Source organism: Microcebus murinus, chromosome 18, assembly GCF_040939455.1.
Source record: "Microcebus murinus isolate Inina chromosome 18, M.murinus_Inina_mat1.0, whole genome shotgun sequence".
Taxonomy (NCBI): Eukaryota; Metazoa; Chordata; class Mammalia; order Primates; family Cheirogaleidae; genus Microcebus; species Microcebus murinus.
In genome coordinates this window covers 15,012,167-15,028,644 of record NC_134121.1, presented here as the reverse complement: position 1 = coordinate 15,028,644, position 16,478 = coordinate 15,012,167, and the positions used below count along the sequence as shown (strand labels likewise).

The following is a 16,478-nucleotide window of genomic DNA, read 5'->3' as shown; positions in this document are numbered from 1 at the left end:
GGCACAATGAAGCGTGGGGTCAGAGCCCTGCTGGTTCCCAGTCTCATCCCTGGGGCACCCACCTCAGTGGGTGTTGTAACTGGACCAGTCTGCCCCTGGCCACTCCCAGGTGGCTGGAGATTTATCCTCCCTCTGCCCAGTCGTCGGCCTGCCCTCTTTTGATATTCTTGCCCGCACCCCACCTTCAGCCCTGAATCACCCTCTCCCCACCTCTGGCTCATTCATCTACCCCACTTTTTAGCACTCGGGGATTTGGTTTATACGGGTTTGTTGCTACCCCTCTGTGCCCACCACCCAGACTGAGAGTCCCCAGAGCTGAGGACCAGTGCTGTCCCCTCAGACAGTGAGTGATGGCCCTCACCCTCCCACCTTTGTCTCCTAAGCCCACCTTGGCTCTCCTTCCTCCCCGTGGCTGTCGTCTTCCTCCTCACTGCCGCTGTACTCATACTCTGTCTCCTCTGCAGGGGGGAGATCAAGGCTGTTTCTTCACCCAGTGCCCGAGACCCCACCCCGGGCTAGAGAAACCTTAGCTGGGGATAACCAATAGGGTCCATCTGGATGACCAAGTGTGAGGGTCACCACCCACCTCCTTAGAGCAATTGGAAGACAGTGGGTCTCAGGTTTGGGCCTGGACAGAGACTGGGACTCAATCCCATGGGAGGAGGGATGCGGCAGCACAATGCACGCACTTACAGACATGCGCTCAATATGGAGCTTCTGTGAAGATGTGAAAAGGCGGCTCTCACCGGGAAGGCCGACTGGGGGTTGGAAGTGTAGGAAAGGAGATCTCCTTGTGCAGGGATAGGTGGGAACCAGAGAACTCAGGGGAGCCACGTGGGGCAGGGCTAGAGGAGGGGGCCTGGCCAAAGTGTCTCCTAAGACTGCCCACTGACCTTTCTCGCCCCGCTTCTTCCGGGACCGGTCGATGTGGTCCTTGAGCTGGATGCGGACCTGCCGCTCCGTGGGCTGGTCTCGGATGAAGGGAAACTTCAGCAGCTGCTCTGTCGGTGGGCGGCTCAGGTAAGTCTTGATGAGACACGTGTCGATGAAGTCAATGAACTTCTTAGACCTGTAAACAGTGGTGGCTCACACTGGGAGGGCCCCCCTCAGAAGGGGGCTTGCAGGAGGAAGGGTGGATCATTCGTCCAAAAGCCACCTCAACTTCCCTCCTGTCTTCGCCATATCCCAACACCAGTCACCACCCCCAGCCCCCCGGCACCTCTTCTATGGTGCAGATCCAAGCCTGAACACAGACGGCATTAAGGTGAGAGTGGCCTTGTCCAGAGGCCTTCCGTCCCAGAGACCAAACTCTCAGAGACCTACCATTTCTTGGACTTGAGCCTGGGTGGAGGGTTCCGAGGGATGAGGAAGAGGGCTCGCATGGGGTGCATGTCACACAGAGCTGGGCACAGAAGAGACGCCATCAGCCCTGTTCACCACGCTGAGAGCCAAAGGGCCCCTCCTCAACAGGACCTCCCTGCAGCTGCTCTCTGGGCCCCCCTTCTCTCCCATCCTACCCCAGCAGACTCGGCACTTACGGGGGGCTCCCTCTGCCATCTCGATGGCTGTGATTCCTAGAGACCAAATGTCACTCTACAAAGGGGAGAGAAGGGACAGGTGAATATTTCCAACAACTCTGCCCAGTAACCTCTCTTCACCCAGCATCCCTGGCTTCTCCGAGACCCCTTGCTGGGCCACACCTGTTTCTGAGGCCCCCTCTTCCCACCCTGCACTGTCCTCCAGCTCACCCCGTCTTCCCACCCACACTTTCCTTGCCATTAAATGCTCCCCAACCCCATTGGCTAACAGGCACTAGACCTCCCTTTGTTCCCCAGCCTGCTCAAGCCCCGCCGTCTCCCTCTTGCTAACTGCCCTCGGCGGTCCCCATGCTCTGACTTTCCACTTCATACCCTGTAATCGTAGGTGGCGTCAGGGTTCTCATCACAGGCGATGACCTCAGGGGCCATCCAGTAGGGGGTCCCAATGAAAGTGTTCCGCCTGCCCACCGTGCGGTCCAGCTGAGCACTCACCCCAAAATCCACTGTGAGGATGTGGAGCAGGGTCAGTGCGGGAGTCACGCTGGCCCTGGCCTCATGCTACTGCATGAATGCGCACGCCTCACCTGAGGCAGCTGAGGTCCTGCCCCACCCAGACACCCCCGCATCCTCTTCTACCCCATTAACATCCTGAAGAACCTGATCCAGTCTTCCTATATCTTGGAGAAAAACCAAGGGGCAGCATCCCAGGCAGGAGGGGTCATCAGATCCCACCTCCCCAGAAGGACCTGCACAGCACCTGGAGCACAACAGGTGGCAGGTACAGATCCTGCGGGATTTTCAGCAGGAGAAAGGACATCCCGGGGGAGGAGAAGGGAAAGGGAAGGGAGGAGACCTCCGCAGAAGGCAGGTAGTTGGACTTGAGCCACCAGAGGGGAAAAGGGGCCCTTTATTCTCTGTCCCGTTGGCCTCAGAAGGAACCAGCGCACCTAGCTTGACCTCGGCATTCTCTGTCAGCAGCACGTTCTGCCCCTTAATGTCTCGATGGATCACCTTGTGGGCATGGAGATGGGCCAGCCCCTGGGACGGAAGAGTAGGGAAAATTAGCTGCGGTGTGGAGGGAGTGGGAAAGAGCAAGGAGGTGGGAGTGGGTTGAGAGGAGCAGGAGTGTCAGTCTGGACAGGGCTGGGACGAAGGAGCAGTCCCTTCCCACCTGGAGCCCAGGTCCAGGCTGAGCTGTCTTGGGGGAGCTTCCTCCAGCAGAACAGGGTTACAAGTGAACCCCCAGCAGATACAGGGTTACAAGCAGAGAGGTAGCAGAGCTTGAAAAGAGAGGGGCTTGTTTCCTCCAACAGCCTGAGAATTCCCAAAGTTGGGACCCTGTCTCCACCCGTTGCCCCATCAACCTTGCTGCTCCCTCCAGAGAGCAGCTGCATCTCCTCCCAGGTGCAGCGAGGGGCTCTGCCCGAGGAAAAGCTTCGGCCAGTGCAGCCCAGGACCAGGACATGGGGAGACGGGGAGGGGCCGGAGCTCACCCGGAGGATCTCCCTGCAGATGTAGGCAATGCAGTCCTCCTTCAGGGCGTTCCCCTTTGTGTTCTTCACCAGGTCGGTCACAGAACCAGCACCACAGAACTCCATCACCAGCTACAGCCCCAGGAAGGTACCGGAAGGGAAAGTATCAGTCAGGCAAGGCCTCCCTATCGCCTCACTAGACGCCTGGAGGAGGAGCAGAGGCCTTGGGGCTAGACCTGGCATGAGCTGGGGAGCAGGGGCCACACGAGCCCTCACAAAGGCCACAGGACCTCTGAGATCCAGAGAGAAAGGAAAAGGAGGTACAGCAGGGGAAGAACTGGCAGGGTCTAGAGTGTGAGTCCAAGGAAGCCCTGAAATTGTAGACAAAATGATGTGGGTATGTGCATTCTCCTTGAGGAAAGTCTAATGCTTTCACCAGATTCTCAGTGGGACCCGAAACCCCAAAATGTTAAGAACTATTGCTCTGTATCAAGGGCCAGCAAATGACAGCCACCCAAAGGCCTGCTTTTGTACGGCCAGCAGGCTGAGAGTGGTTTTTACATTTTCAAATGGTTGGAAAAAAATCAAAAGAAGAATCATATTTCATGACACATGAAAATGATACAAAATTCAAATTTTAGTGACCTAAGTAAAAATTTGGGGATACAGCCAAAGTCTTTCGTTTATGTATTGTCTATTGCTGCTTTCATGGAACAACAGCAGAATGGAGTAGTTCTGACAGAGCAAATATGTCCTGCAAAGCCTAAAATATTTACTACCTGGCCCTTCACAGAATAAGTTTGCCAATCCCTGACTCAGAGGCAAGAAAGGGACAAAGAATCAGCACTTCTCCAGGCCTGCTAGAGACAAACAGAGCATGGAGTCTAGACAGCTGCAGACCTGGGCAGGCCTTGGGAGAAACCACTCAAGCACAGAGAGTGATAAGGCCAGGAGGGGAGGAGAGCTAAGGTTTGCAGCTCTAGAGAAGAGCTGTTGAGACCCAGAGGCTGGGGCCAAATGGGAAGATGGCTCCAGCCAGTCTCTCCGAAAATCAGCAAGCCTGCCCAAGTTTTCACTAAAGCCACACATCCAATGCAGGAAAAAGCCGGAGGGGACATATATTTGCATATGCAATAGAGTAATTTGTATGTGCCTGCTCTTTGGACAACACAGCACAGTGGGAGGAGGGGAGGACTGTGCCCAATACATCCAGAAGAGGGCGCCCGCTCACTGGCGCCTACCCTCTAGCCCTCAAAGATCTCCCACTGCACACACCCCGCAGGTAAACCCACCTGTTATTCGTGTGTGTGTGTGTGTGTGTGTGTGTGTGTGTGTGTGTGTGTGTGTGTCCCCCAAAAGCCTAAGGGCCTTGGAGGCTGGGACCATGGCTCGTGTTTATCTGTGTGGGGTATACAGAAAGCGCTTAATAAGTACTTGTTGTTTGCCATGAGATCCTAAACTCCTGACAGCCACTGCCACCCTCCCTGCAGCTCTCTCTCCTCTGGCTGGGCTCAGTACCACAAAGGGTGAGGCTGGGAGAATCTGCTGGCACCAAGGCCCAGGCTAGGGAGGGGAATGACTCTTATGAACATTTTGGGCCAGGAGGAATTCAGGGGAGGCCCAAAAGAGCTACAGCAGGCCCTGCTTTGAATAAGCATCAGAACGGTGTGCACTGCAGGGAGGGGGTCTGGCAGGAAAAGGGTCTGGGCACTGACAGACATAGAACTCGGAGGAATCCTCCGAGTTCCTCAGGAGCAGCCTGGACACAGGGAAGTGTGGAGAGGGCAGACGGGGCATCTCTCACCCAGAGCTGGTCGTCATTCCCAGGGGGGCTCTTCTTGATGAAGGCTCCATAGTAGGTGGCAATGTTTCGGTGGTGAGAATACTTTTTCAACATGTTGATCTCCTGCTTGATCTCTTCCTCCTCGTCCTAGGTGAATGGCAGGAGCTGAGCCCTTAGGCTCCCCCCACACCCCCCTTCCCAATGCTCCCTCTCTCTCCACCCAGCTCCGCTCCCTACCTCTGTGACATCCATGACCTTGATGGCAGCCAGCTGCCCAGTCTTGACATGCCGACCCTGCAGGACAGAGAGCCGAGCACAGAGGGATCTCAGGGGGCAACACACAGAGGGCTTGATTCTGGGAGAGGCCTCGTCTTTTGGTCATTTCCTATCTTAGGAAGTGCCCATCACTGTGGCTAGACACCTTGGTCTATGTGCTGGCCACAGGAGGGGACCGAGGGAAAGTTCCTGAGCCATCATGGCTAACAGAAAAATGACCTCAGCTGGGCTTCCCAGCTATAAGCTCAATAAAGATGAACAGGATACATTAAAAACTTTCTGCTTCCATAAAAAACTTCCATAAAAATTCAAGAGAGGCCGGGTGGTAGCTCATGCCTATAATCCTAGCACTCTGGGAGGCTGAGGTGGGAGAATCACTTGAGATCAGGAATTCAAGACTAGCCTGAGCAAGAGTGAGACCCTGTCTCTACCAAAAGTAGAAAAAATTAGCTGGGCATCGTGGCGCGTGCCTGTAGTCCCGGCTACACAGGAGGCTGAGGCAGGAGGATCGCTCGAGCCCAAGAGTTTGAGGTTGCAGTGAGCTATATGATGCCACCACTGCACTCTACCCAGTGCGACAGAGTGAGAGTGTCAACAAAACAAAACAAAAACACAAAACAAAAAAATCTCAAGAGAGACAAGTGAGGAAAAGGGTCTGGGCACTGGCAGGAAAAGGGTCTGGGCACTGACAGACCTAGAACAATTATGTTCTGTACCAGAACAATTATGTTCTGTTCCAGCCCCCTCGGCTTGGACTTTCTACAGCATGAAAGTCAGAGTGGGGAGTAAAAGATACTTCTCCATCCTGATGGAGGCTGGAGGGACAGAGGAGGGGCACGGGGACTTCTGCCTCTCTCTCATCTCCTAAGCAAGACAAAAACACCGAGCGCTGTAGACAGGAGGCCTCTCCCACAATCAACCCTACCCCCAAAGCCTTTTATTGTTGCCAATATGGGAAGAATAGAGACAGAGCCGAGATTTTAGGGAACTCGGAGAAACAGAGGAGCCGCTGACAGTCCTAATGAGAAGAAGCTTCCACTTCTTGAGTGTGTCCCTGCCATTCCCCACTCCCCCACCATCCTTCTGCAATTCCTAGCAGGAGCCATCTAAGGCATAGACAGGAAAGTCCAAGCCTTCCTGGGGAAAGCAAGCTGAGGGAAGTCAGCCCCTTGTGGGGGGGGACCTGGGTTTTGCCAGCCCATGGATTATTTTTATCCTCAGCAGCTATTCAAGACCCCAAGCCCAGAGAAGCAGGAGCACACAGAGCTACTATTTCCATGGTAACAACTAGGCAAGAGATGGGGGGGAGTGCCTGTTTCCCCAAAGCTCACAAGGGAAGGAGGGTAGCAGAAAAGCGAGTGTCCCTGGTGATCCAGGAAACACAGGGCCACAGAGACGCAGGGGACTTGTGAAGATAACAAGCACTGTGTCTGGAGATGGAGAGGCAGGCTGTGTGTTCTAGGGGGCCTCCACCTCAGGGGCAGCACCCACTTCGAACATCCCCACTCCCTGTTGTGGTCACTTCCCCCCATCCAAGTGTGAGCAGTGGTAAGGCCACGTGACAGGGCTGGGCCAGGGTAAAAGCTATAATCAGTGGCCGAAAAAATGTCACTTCTGTGGAGTAGAGAGGCAGTCTTAAAAGCAGAAAGCCTGAGCTCTGGCTCCAGCTCTGCTGCAGGCCAGTCGCAGGAGCTCAAGAAAGCCACTCTCCTCTGCAGAAGGTCCCACCACCACGCGAGTCTCACCTTGTACACCTGTCCGTAGGTTCCATTGCCGACCACTTCCACCAGCTCAAAGATCCCAGCAGGGTCCTGCGGGGAGAGGGTGGGAGGGAGACAGAAAGAATAAGGCATCAGGACTTCGGAAAAGGATTATGAAGCTGGAGGGGAGAAGAGACGTGTTCAGTCAGTATACGAGAGCGAACACTAGTGTATTAGGAGGGGGCTTGCAGTAGGAACCCCGGTGGCCAGCTGCTTTTTACCTACATTGGTTCAGAGTTAATGCTCTATGGGAAAAGTTGGAAGGAGGTGAGTAAACATAGAAGTCAGAGCCCAGATGGCTCTTCGAAGACATGTTTTAAACTTGCTGATAAACTGTGTGTCTGTATGCTCATCTGCAAAGTGAGGATTCCCCAGCACCTGCCTCTGTGGTTCATGTAAATTTTAAGTGAGGAAGTGACCATAAAATGCTTAATGGTACCTGGCACAGAGCAAGTGCTCGATAAAAGTTAATTACCATTATTATTATTTTTTTAAAAGCAGAGATGAGGAAAGCTAGCAAGGAACAGGAACTTAAGAGCCACCATCCTTATGTCCTTCTCTGCCCTTCCCAATCCTCCTGAGATTGAGGGCTTTCAGGCCAAGGTTTGGGGGCAGCAGGGACCTCCAGGGAGGGAGAGACCAAGTGATGGTGAGAGAGGGCCTCTGGGAGAGCAGAGGAGAAGGGAGAACTTTACGTTCCTACTGAGCCAAGCAGTGCCAGGAGGAAAGGCCCTGAAGGGCTTGAACAAAGCCTCTAAAGAGGCTCATCCTCCCACTGGGCCACGAGCAGGCAGGCCTGGCCTCAGTAACACAGCTGCTGTCAGGAAGCCACCCACACCCTCCTGGCGAAACTTTTTTTTTTTTTTGAGAAAGACAAGTTGGGAGGTAGAGTTGCAAGCTGGAGAGAGGCATGGCCCCAGTACTGTCCACGCTCCTGCACCTCTTACAGAGTGACAGTTCTGGCATTTCATAGGGCTGGCCCCCTCCCCCCCAACTGCTGGGACAGAGAACAGAGGCAGAAAGTGACGAAGGCACTTAGGAATAAACTCTCCAGGCCTCTGTACTGATAATCCTAAAGGCATATCTAAAATCCCTTTCTCCCTGATGCTGAAAACCAATACAGGATTTCTGGGCACAGGAGAAACCCACAACCAAAAACCCCCACAAACAAGCCAAAAAACTTCCTTCGTTCACTGAAGTAAAAGCACATAGAAGGTGACTTGGGAATGTTGGAGACCAAGGAGACACTAGCCCAAGGCTTTTTAAGAACATCTTCACTGAGCACGGCCTGCCCATTTCTCAGAAAGGAACTGGAGGACGGGAAACGTACCCCGGCTCCCTGTACACGCCTTGTCTGAGCATGTATCACAGTGCTCTGTGATTGTACACTGACTTGTCTGCAAATGCCCTGGAGAAAGGGACCGAGCCCTCTTTGCTCATCAAGTACGTCCAGCACCTCACCCAGGCTGGGTGCACAGCAGCTTAAGAGCGCATCCCAACCTGCTCGGAAGGCAGACTCGGCAGACTGAAGAGAGGTTCCCTCTGTGTGCGCCCGGAAGAGGCCTGGGCTGACCAGACCAAGAACTTTGTGGGTTTATGTTCAATTATTCATCTCCAGCTGAAGCTACTAAAAAAAATCTTCAATAGGCCTAAAAAAACCAGTAGGACCCACAGGAAAGGGCGGCATTGTCACTGCAGGCGGGGCTAATAAAAGGCCTGTCTGAACCTGAGAGCTGCAAGGAGGCTGGAAGAATTCATCTTGTCTATGTGCAATTCTAGACTGAGAAGCTCAAAGACAACAGAGTTCCCTGAAGATCTCCCCAAAAGAAGACCTCATCCATTCTGGGGACTCTTAACTCAGACTGTTGGAAAGTCTTTTCTTGGATCTAACTTTAGTTCATTCTGAGATGGAGGGTAGACAGAAAAGGGATTTATGGCCATGACTTTGGTCCATCTTCTGGATGCTTCCTAAACTACAAGGGAAAACATGATGAGCCTATTAGAGTCATAATGATCTGCCACTATCAACTCAAATCACTACAAATACATTTTCATTCTGTAACCTTAACTCCCAGTCTGTCTCCTTCCTACATGCTTGGGAGGGATGAGAGCATCATCTTTGAGGTCAGGCACACTGGGTTCATATACCGACATCTCATGGGTTTCAAGCCCACTTCCTGACCACACCTCCTTAAAGGGCGATTCGGGGAATCACTCTGTGGTCATGGTACCTCACACCCTCCGCAGACGATGCCACACACAGGCCCCACCCTGCTCTACTCTGCAGCAGCACCATTTCCCCATCGAACTCCTGCCTCTGCATCACCCCTGTGCTCGTCCTCCTTCCTTCTCCCATCACAGCCACCCTGTCCTTTCCACCTTCAAAATGCACCTGCTCCACCTCTCCTTCTGAGTACCAGAAACCACTGGCTCAGCCCAATCCCTCTGTCTCCTTCCTAGAGTTCCCACCTCATCACATCTTCCTTCTGCTGCCACTGCTTGATTGGACCCTCCTACAAACATGCTTTCTCCTGGCCAAGAAGCTGCATGGCTCCTGATGCTTAGAGAACAGAGTCCGAACTCCTCAGCCTGATATTTAAACTTGCCCCAGCATTAACCAACCAATAAATACCTTCTGAGTGCATGCCTCCATTTGCCCTATAACAGGGTCCGCTGTAATAAGGGACTATCTATCAAGCAATCTCATTGTGTTTCATCCATCTCTTAAGTATCTACTGAGAGCTAACTATGTGACAACTCCTGAACTAGACACAGTGGGGAGCTCAATGATGAATGAGAAACAAATAACCTTATCATTTTATGGATAGGTCAAGTACCCAAATATGGATATGCAGGAGTGTATGATTATACATCATAAGAACAACTGAAAGCACTAAAGCCATTAAGAAACTGCTCGGTATGGTGGAAAGAACATTGGAGAGTGGTTTTCTAGTGAGAACTTTGGCATTAGTTGTGTGTCCCTGAGCAAATATTTAACTGTTTGGGGCCTCATTTTTCTCCCACAAGCTGAGAGGAAGCTGGATTGGGTAAAACATCCATTCTATAGTTTCAGGGGACAGAATGACATTCTGGGTGGGAATCTCAGGCAGGCTCCCTGGAGGAGATGGTGTTGGAGCTGGTAAGTTTCTACCTGGTGATAGAAATTTAAGAGTGAAGAAGGCCATGCCCTACTGAGGGGCAGCTGTTTGGGTTTAGATGTTGAGTTGGAGATGCTGGGTGGTGCACAGGAGTACATGTCTATCAGGCAGTCAGAAGTAAGGATCTGGAGATCAAACTGAGAGACATTCATGAGTGTGAGTGGTGGAGACACAGACAAGATATTCAGGGAGAGTGCACAGAGAAAGCAGAAAAAAGAAGCCAAGGTCAGCCTCTGAAGGGTGGCCATATGCCACATGTTAGAGGGCAAGAGAACAGACATCAAAGGAGGAGATGGTCACAAAGGCCATCCTTCAGGAAGGACAAGGTGATGGTGGCCTCAAATGCTGCAGAGTGATCAGAGGGCACTGAAACAATACCACTGGCCTTAGCACCTAGGAACCCACTGGAACCTTTGTGGGAACTGCAGTTAGGAGAGCAGAGGGCAGACAGCAGGGGCTTGGGGGAGACAGGGGTGTGATGAGGAAGAGGAGGCTTTGGGGGAAGCACCCTCGCTGGAGAAGTCTAACCTTGAGAGGAAGTGGGGAAATCAGATGATGGCCAGAGGAGACAGCAGGGTCAGACAAAGGGGTTTTCAAAATAGGGAAGATCTTTTACTCCTGTGAAGGGGAAGAAGCCAAAACGGAAGGAGGATGTCCGAGGAACTGATTTTTTTAATAATATATATGTATATGTGTATATGTTTTTATTTCATAGAATATAAACTATGTCTTCCACTGGTTTACAGTAGTGATAAAATACAATAGGGCCTATTTCTATTATACACATATCCGAGAATTCAGAATGCCTAGAGATATGTAACACTGTTCCAATGTGACTTGTGCATTGATCTGGCACAAATATGGGCCCTTCAAATACTGTGTCTTTGTTCTTGGTCACCCTCAAAGAGCCGCCTCCAGAGGGAGGTGCTGGGCCCCTGGGGAGCCACGGACGGTCCTGGCACAGCTTTGTAGTACAGTGTTGTAGGCCTTCTCCGGCTCTTCCTCATGGAGCTCAAATTCTTTGTCCTCAGCAGTCTGGTTCTTGTCCAGCCAGCTGCTAGAAGATGGAAAGGGATGGAAACAAGGGCACAGGTAAATAAAGACAGGAGGGAGAGAGGAGGACAGGAAGAGATGGAAACAGTGGTCTGTTGAGGTAAACAGGAAGGAAGATGAAGGAATGTAATAAAATACTCAATGACCTTGACTTTGATGATTAAGTCAGAGGGAAGATCATCTAATAAGTAGGAGTGGGGTCTGAATGAAGTGGCAAACGTTGGGAACAGACGCTATACGGGGTGCTTTATGGTGGTGGCTCTCAAACTACAGGGTACCTAAGACTCACCTGGGAAGCAGACTCCTAGGATCTGCCTCCAGAGAGAGATTCTGATTTAGCAGCACAGTTCTGTGGTGAGGAGCAGGAATCTTTTTATTTACCAGATATCCTGGGTGATTATAATGCTGAGGGTCAGTGGACGGACCCACTTTGAGCAACTGCTCTGGAGAGTTACTAGGCAGGTGAAGGGCAGGTGTAGGACTACCCAGGAGCACTGGGCATCTGCGTGAAGTCCAGCAGCCTGAGAGCGGCAGGCTGACAAGCGCTACTGGCCAACCAGCTCTGGGTGATCGACTACTACTCTTCCCTAAGGCAGTTCTATAACACTTCTGTGCTCACTGACTCCTTTCCCAGGCACACGACTCATGTCCATTTTTTTCTACATTCATGTGACCAACTCTGCTTAAAAATGACCTCTCTCCAGTCAGCCAGGCCAAAGCTTCACTGTTTTTCAGGAATTATCCCCTAGCTACTCTAGTCCATCACAAGCTATCTTACTCATAAATTTCCACCTCAATTTTACATATTAATCTCATCCTCATCATGAGTTTAAGTTTTTTAAGAATAGGACCAAGTAGATATATTTTTTAAAATAATCTAACGACAAGACAAGAATGTCCACTCTTGCCACTTCTATTCAACATTGTATTGGAGGTGCTGGCTAGGGCAATTAGGCAAGAAAAACAAATAAAAGACACATGGTTTAGAGACGAAGGATTTCTATCTCTATGTGTACATAATATGATCTTTTTTTTTTTTTTTTTTTGAAACAGAGTCTCGCTTTGTTGCCCAGGCTAAAATGAGTGCTGTGGCGTCAGCCTAGCTCACAGCAACCTCAAACTCCTAGGCTCAAGCAATCCTGCTGCCTCAGCCTCCCGAGTAGCTGGGACTACAGGCATGCACCACCATGCCCGGCTAGTTTTTTCTATATATATTAGTTGGCCAATTAATTTCTTTCCATTTATAGTAGAGACAGGGTCTCGCCCTTGCTCAGGCTGGTTTTGAACTCCTGACCTCGAGCAATCCTCTCACCTCGGCCTCCCAGAGTGCTAGGATTATAGGTGTGAGCCACCTCGCCCGGCCCATAACATGATCTTGAATGTAGAAAATCCTAAGAAATCCACTAAAAATCTATTAGAATAAATGAGTTCAGCAAGGTTGCAGGACACAAGATCAACATACAAAAAATCTACTATATTTCTATACACTATAGTGAATAACCCAAAAGTGAAATTAAGAAAACAATTCCTAGCCAGGCGCGGTGGCTCATGCCTGTAATCCTAGCACTCTGGGAGGCCGAGGCGGGCAGATCATTTGAGCTCAGGAGTTTGAGACTAGCCTGAGCAAGAGTGAGACCCTGTCTCTACTAAAAATAGAAAAAATTAGTCGGGTATGGTGGTGCATGCCTGTAGTCCCAGCTACTTGGGAGGCTGAGGCAGAAGGATCACTTGAGCCCAGGAGTTTTAGGTTGCCATGAGCTACGAAGACACCATGGCACTCTAGATGGGGCAACAGAGTGAGACTCTGTCCAAGAAAGAAAGAGAGAGAGAGAGAAAGAAAACAATTCCTACTGCAATAGCATCAAAAAGAATAAGTTTAACCAAAGAAGTGTTAGACTTGTAAACTGAAAACTACAAAACAATGTTGAAAGAAATTAAAGACCTAAGTAAATGGAAAGCTATCCCACATTCATGGATCAGAAATAATATTGTTAAGATCTACAGAGTCAATGCACTTCTATCAAAATCCCAGCTGGCTCTTTTGCAGAAATTGACAAGCATATTCTAAAAATCATACGGAAATACAAGGGACCCAGAAGAGACAAACAATCTTGAAACAAGAACATTGGAAGACTCATACTTCCCAATTTCAACACTTACTACAAAGCTACAGTAATCTAGTGTGACAACAGCATAATAATGGACATATAAGGCCGGGCATGGTGGCTCATGCCTGTAATCCTAGCACTCTGGGAGGCCGAGGCAGGAGGATTGCTCAAGGTCAGGAGTTCGAAACCAGCCTGAGTGAGACCCCATCTCTACTAAAAATAGAAAGAAAATAATTGGCCAACTAAAAATATATATACAAAAAATTAGCCGGGCATGGTGGCGCATGCCTGTAGTCCCAGCTACTCAGGAGGCTGAGGCAGTAGGATCGCTTGAGCCCAGGAGATTGAGGTTGCTGTGAGCGAGGCTGATACCACGGCACTCACTCTAGCGTGGGCAGCAAAGTGAGACTCTGTCTCAATAAATAAATAAATAAATAAATAAATAAATAAATAAATAAAGGACATATAGATCAAAGGAATAAAACTGAGAATCTAAAAATAAACCCTTACTTTTATGGTCAATTGATTTTCAACAAGAGTATAAAGATCATTCACAAATGGTGCTGGAATAACTGAATATCCAACAAGCAAAAAAAAAAAAATGAAGTTAGATCTCTACCTCATACCATATACAAAAACTACCTCAAAATGAATCATAGATGTAAAAATATAAGAGCTAAAACCATAAAAATCTTAAAAGAAAACATGAATATTTGCTTATGGTAGTTCTCAAGAAAAAAAAAAGAAAAATTAAAATAAAGAAAAGAAAAAATTGAAAAAAAAAAACACATGAGTAAACCTTTCTGACCTTGGATTAGATAATGGTTTCTTTTTTTTTTTTTTTTTTTTGAGACAGAGTCTCACTTTGTTGTCCAGGCTAGAGTGAGTGCCGTGGCGTCAGCCTAGCTCACAGCAACCTCAAACTCCTGGGCTCGAGTGATCCTTCTGCCTCAGCCTCCCGAGTAGCTGGGACTACAGGCATGCGCCACTATGCCCGGCTAATTTTTTTTTTTTATATATATATCAGTTGGCCAATTAATTTCTTTCTGTTTATAGTAGAGACGGGGTCTCGCTCTTGCTCAGGCTGGTTTTGAACTCCTGACCTTGAGCAATCCGCCCGCCTCGGCCTCCCAAGAGCTAGGATTACAGGCGTGAGCCACAGCGCCCGGCCTAGATAATGGTTTCTATTTTTTTTTTTTATTTTTTATTTTTTTTTTTTTTTTTTGAGACAGAGTCTCACTTTGTTGCCCAGGCTAGAGTGAGTGCCGTGGCGTCAGCCTGGCTCACAGCAACCTCAATCTCCGGGGCTCAGCGATCCTACTGCCTCAGCCTCCCGAGTAGCTGGGACTACAGGCATGCGCCACCATGCCCGGCTAATTTTTTGTATATATATTTTTAGTTGGTCAATTAATTTATTTCTATTTTTGGTAGAGACGGGGTCTCGCTCAGGCTGGTTTCGAACTCCTGACCTTGAGCAATCCGCCCGCCTCGGCCTCCCAAAGTGCTAGGATTACAGGCGTGAGCCACCACGCCCGGCCTAGATAATGGTTTCTTACATGTGACATCCAAAGTGGAAGCAACAGGGCGTGCGTGGTGGCTGACACTTGTAATCCTAGCACTCTGAGAGGTCCAGGCAGGTAGATAGCTCAAGGTCAGGAGTTCGAAACCAGCCTGAGCAAGAGCGAGACCCTGTCTCTACTATAAGTAGAAAGAAATTAATTGGCCAACTAAAAATATATAGAAAAAATTAGGCCGGGCGCGGTGGCTCATGCCTAGTAATCTTAGCACTCTGGGAGGCAGAGGCGGGCAGATTGCTCGAGGTCAGGAGTTCGAAACCAGCCTGAGCAAGAGTGAGACCCTGTCTCTACTATAAATAGAAAGAAATAAATTGGCCAACTGATATATATAGAAAAAATTAGCCGGGCATGGTGGCGCATGCCTGTAGTCCCAGCTACTCGGGAGGCTGAGGCAGAAGACTGCTAGAGACCAGGAGTTTGAGGTTGCTGTGAGCTAGGCTGACGCCAAGGCACTCTAGCCTGGCAACAGAGTGAGACTCTGTCTCAAAAAAAAAAAAAAAAAAAAAAAGCAACAAAAAGAAAAAAATTGATAAATTAGACCTCATCAAAATTTAATACTTTTGTGCTTCAAAATACACCATCAAGAAGGTAAAACAACTGTAATCCTAGCACTCTGGGAGGCCAAGGCGGGCAGATTGCTCACGGTCAGGAGTTCAAAACCAGCCTGAGCAAGAGCGAGATCCTGTCTCTACTATAAATAGAAAGAAATTAATTGGCCAACTAATATATATAGAAAAAATTAGCCGGGCATGGTGGCGAATGCCTGTAGTCCCAGCTACTCGGGAGGCTGAGGCAGGAGGATTGCTTGAGCCCAGGAGTTTAAGGTTGCTGTGAGCTAGGCTGATGCCACGGCCCTCATTCTAGCCTGGGCAACAAAGCAATACTCTGTCAAAAAAAAAAAAAAAAGAGAAAAGAAAGAGAAAAGAAAAGAAAAGAAAAGAAAAGAAAAGAAAAGAAAAGAAAAGAAAAGAAAAGAAAAGAAAAGAAAAGAAAAGAAAAGAAAAGAAAAGAAAGGAAAACAACAACCCACAGAATGGGAGAGAACATTTGCAAATTATGTATCTGATAAGGGACTTGTATGTGGAATATAAAAAGGATTCCTACAATTCAACAATAAAAAGACAAATAATCCAATTAAAAATGGGCAAAGAATGTGAATAGATATTTCTTCCAAGAAGATATATATACAGTGGCTGGCCAGGCATGGTGCATCATGCCTGTAATCCTAGCACTTTGGGGAGCCAAGGCAGGAAGAGTGCTTGAGGCCAGGAGTTGGAGGCTGCAGTGAGCTATGATGACATCACTACATTCCAGCCTTGGTGAAAGAGTGAGACCTATCTCTATAAAAGTAAAAAAATAAAAATAAAATAAAAGGATATATACAGTGGCCAATAAGCACATGAGAAGATGTTCAACATCATTAGACATTAGGGGAATACAAATTAAAACCACAATGAGATACCACTTCACTTCCACTAGAACAGCTAGAATCAAAAGATAGGACAATAATGAGGGTCGACAAGACTGTGGAGAAACTGGAATCCTGATACACTGCTGATAGGAAGGTAAAATGGCGCAGCAACTTTGGAAAACAGTTAGGCAGTTCCTTAAATGCTAAACAGAGTTAGTACATGACCCAACAAGTCCACTCCTAGGTAGACACTCAAGAGAATGAAAAACTTACGTCCACATAACAATCTGTACATGAATGTTCACAGCAGGAAGATTCATAGTAGCCAAGAGTAGAAATGAC

At 49.0% G+C, this 16,478-nt stretch overlaps 1 protein-coding gene across 11 annotated transcripts in view; it reads right to left on the bottom strand.

The window, feature by feature from the left end:
• The window catches only part of MINK1 (misshapen like kinase 1), a 56,980-nt gene that overhangs the window by 10,670 nt on the left and 29,832 nt on the right, over window positions 1-16,478 (bottom strand). For all 11 annotated transcript variants that reach the window (XM_012779402.3, XM_012779405.3, XM_012779406.3 and 8 more), the window contains exons 2-11: window positions 6,815-6,880; window positions 5,031-5,087; window positions 4,815-4,940; window positions 3,032-3,142; window positions 2,486-2,576; window positions 1,911-2,041; window positions 1,539-1,593; window positions 1,324-1,402; window positions 894-1,069; window positions 389-458 (exon numbers count right to left, since the gene is read on the bottom strand). In XM_012779402.3, the coding sequence (XP_012634856.2) occupies window positions 389-458; window positions 894-1,069; window positions 1,324-1,402; window positions 1,539-1,593; window positions 1,911-2,041; window positions 2,486-2,576; window positions 3,032-3,142; window positions 4,815-4,940; window positions 5,031-5,087; window positions 6,815-6,880 (962 nt within the window). The remainder of the gene's footprint in view (window positions 1-388; window positions 459-893; window positions 1,070-1,323; window positions 1,403-1,538; window positions 1,594-1,910; window positions 2,042-2,485; window positions 2,577-3,031; window positions 3,143-4,814; window positions 4,941-5,030; window positions 5,088-6,814; window positions 6,881-16,478) is intronic.